The sequence below is a fragment of the Drosophila innubila genome (assembly GCF_004354385.1).
Source record: "Drosophila innubila isolate TH190305 chromosome 3R unlocalized genomic scaffold, UK_Dinn_1.0 2_E_3R, whole genome shotgun sequence".
Lineage (NCBI taxonomy): Eukaryota > Metazoa > Arthropoda > Insecta > Diptera > Drosophilidae > Drosophila > Drosophila innubila.
The window spans coordinates 15096529-15099634 of NW_022995380.1; the positions used below are offsets into that span (position 1 = coordinate 15096529).

A 3106-nucleotide genomic window follows, 5' to 3' on the forward strand; every position below is an offset into this window, starting at 1 on the left:
TGTTTCTGTCCTAAATATATTCTGTACCAAGGGGCAAATAAAGTGTACTATACTTTTTTCACATACCCTCTTGAGAGTATGAAAAGCGTTGCTCAAATAAAAATCACAGATACTCAACAAAAATGAATTTTATTAAATTCAAATGTTTCGGAGCAGAACGCAATACATACTTATGTGATACTCAGTGGTGCGTTTTTATTTAGGCAAATTTGCGCAGAAAGAGAAAGCTGTAAATCAAATTTTGGGAACTGAAGAAAATGAAAGCGACAGTCCTTCAGTTAGAAAAAAGAGAGCATTTTAAAATGCTTTTAGCGCTGCTTATTTAAATTAGCCGCTTTGAGGCGAAAAAATGCATAAGTGTAAATCTAATAATGAAACCGCAAGTAATACATGAACCTATCCGAGCATCAGCAGGCTATCAAATCAAATAAGCTTAGCCAATCGTCGCATAAATTTATGACACATTCAAACCACAACTGACGACTGACACTGCCATGCGAGATGTCCTGTCTTGTCGAAGCCAGGTAATTCCATTACAAGGGAATCACATTTGCTACAACTACAATGACAACAGCAACAACATCAACTGTATATGTAGTACTTTATGGTATGTGTGGAATATGCAAAGACCAGTCCACTTGAAGCACATGGATGAAGCAAAAACTGAAACTAATTTTCCACTTTGCAGCACAATCTAAGCCAATGAAGTTGCAAATTTCGGATGCCTTAAATTAAAGCTAGAAATCCTTACCTTCTCTCATCACAAATTGTTTAAATAGAATATTATTTTTAATATGCTTTAGTTTCTCTCAGTTTCACTATTTAGTCTATTCTGATCAATGTTCAGAATGCGTAATCTCTACTTTCATAATAAATAATTTTTGTTATATAATTACAACTTTATTGGATTCATGAATTTTCACTCATTACCAGAATTTTCCACCCAATATGGAATGTTTGTTAATGTTCAATATTCGTTTCTAGATACTCTTCATCGTCAAGAATGTCTTCGTCATCATTCTGCTCAACTTTTTCATTCACCAGATTTTCGATATTCGTTTCAATTTGTGCGTTATAATCAACTTTGGAAGGCCGCTTCTCATCGTTTTCTGCAGGTCTAATGATTGTCAAACCGCCAGCTAATAAAAAGGTCAAGGCAATAGCCACATAGCCGGTAGCATAAATCTGTGGCTTGCTGAGAAAAACATTTAAATACCAGATCAAATGGCGAGTTCCAGCCACCATATGATAGGCAAATGGAAGAACTACAAAGAACTTAAGAATATTAAATAATGTCCTGCTGAATTCACATTTTTCGATCTTCTCTGCCAAGGCATCGACACTGATATCGCAGCATAAGCCTGACACTCCAATTATCCAAATGCCTAACGCCAATACGAATCCACTCATTCTCAGAAATATCGACATCACTGAAGTCAGCTGTTTCTTATAAATTCTCAGATGTGGTGACAGCTCACGGCCCAGTTTCATGTTCCTCTCATCATAACCCATATTTGAATAGAGGGCGGGCATGATACGCAGCTCAATTTTGGGCGGACCAGCGGGACCTTTGAGTTTCTTCATTTCCTTCTTATCACGTCCTCTTTTGCCATCACTTCCACCGTGGCCGTCTTCATCACGCAAATTGTCTATTTCATCGAATTTTTTCTTATTACCACTGCCTGATATTTTAGTGAATTTTCCTTCGTCATCATTGTCTTTAAATTTTGAGTAGTGAATTGTCTGTTGTATCAAAGGAGTGGTCAAAACACGTTGATTTCCATGCAGAATAAGTTGAGCACTTCGCTGCAGGGGTGTTTTAAAGTAGCGGTTTCTATGATGAATCTGAGTGAGTTTATTTAATTATTAAAAGGCCCGAGAACAACTTACATGGAGTACATTCTTACAATATAAATAAAATGTGTAAAATGTAAAAAAGATTATATTCAACTAAATATGTAAACTCATGGATATTGTGATGTGTTTTTATATTATAATCTTTAAGACGTCAATATCTTAGCTCCATATATTTAAAGACTCGCTATGCTCGTATCACTATTTATTAAACATTTCACACATGCATTGCTTTAAAGTTATAGTGCAGCAGTCACTGTAACTTCAGTTTACATAAAATTTCTGACAGGCATCTCATTCAGTTAGACAGTTAGATAATTGGAACGGATTTTGCAGTTTATAAATTTTCATAATTTGCTATAACTTACCAACTTGGCAGAAACATCCAGACAATCTAAGGTCCAAACTTTTCCGCATGCCAAGCGCATTATCAAATATTTATGGCAGGAATTTTGTTAAGCGCTTCAAAATGCATGAGGGACAGCAACAAAAATTCCAACACTAACTGCAAAAGCACAATGTTGACTTCTCGCAACACACAAATGTCAGCTTTATTTTAGTTTTTCCCTACATATTTTCCACTGAGTACCAAAGCTTGTTGAATCATATGAAAAAATGGATTTTTTTACTTTGCATTTCGGTATTTATTCTTCGTTTCGTTATCCTTTGAGGGTGATATGATAAGAAGGATACTTGGTAGGACATTGGCATCGTCAGTTGGCAGTTGTTCTGTAACATAATACGATAAACAGAACAGCTCTCGTATAAAGATAGCTATAACTCTCTTAGAATATTTGAGAGCCATTTGGTAAAACTATTATGATCCTATATTTTTTTTATACAGGGAAAGTTATAATGAATGGATGTGAGGTATTTTCATTAAATTGACAGGAAGAGTATTGAGTTGATATAATTCTTAGAAAGTCGACAGCCTTTAATTGATCAATCAATCAATTTATCAAATTGGTTTCCAAAAATGAGATACATTGAGTTTTGAGACCATTTTATGATATGATTTTGCGATATGAGCCTTATTAACAGAGTGAGAGTATCTTTTAGTTGAGCATTTTCGATTTGGTAATTTTCAGGTGTTTACTTTTATTTGAATATATTGTATTGTAGATGAAAATATATATAATTTTTTTCAGCTCAAACGTTCATGAAACATTTATTCCGACACCTGAATGATTCACCAGAAAAGTCAACACCATAAGTATATATCCGAATATAGTAAAGTATATAAAATGCTTAT

The 3106-nt window shown here is 34.4% G+C and overlaps 1 protein-coding gene across 1 annotated transcript; it reads right to left on the reverse strand.

The window, feature by feature from the left end:
- Positions 1-878: 878 nt before the first annotated feature.
- LOC117790527 lies at positions 879-1916 on the reverse strand. The gene is made up of 2 exons (XM_034630003.1): positions 1891-1916; positions 879-1834 (listed from the first exon to the last, which is right to left on the reverse strand). Exons 1-2 carry the CDS (start codon positions 1899-1901, stop codon positions 961-963), a joined length of 885 nt encoding a protein of 294 aa, XP_034485894.1. The 5' UTR covers positions 1902-1916; the 3' UTR covers positions 879-960.
- Between the last annotated feature and the right edge of the window lie 1190 nt (positions 1917-3106).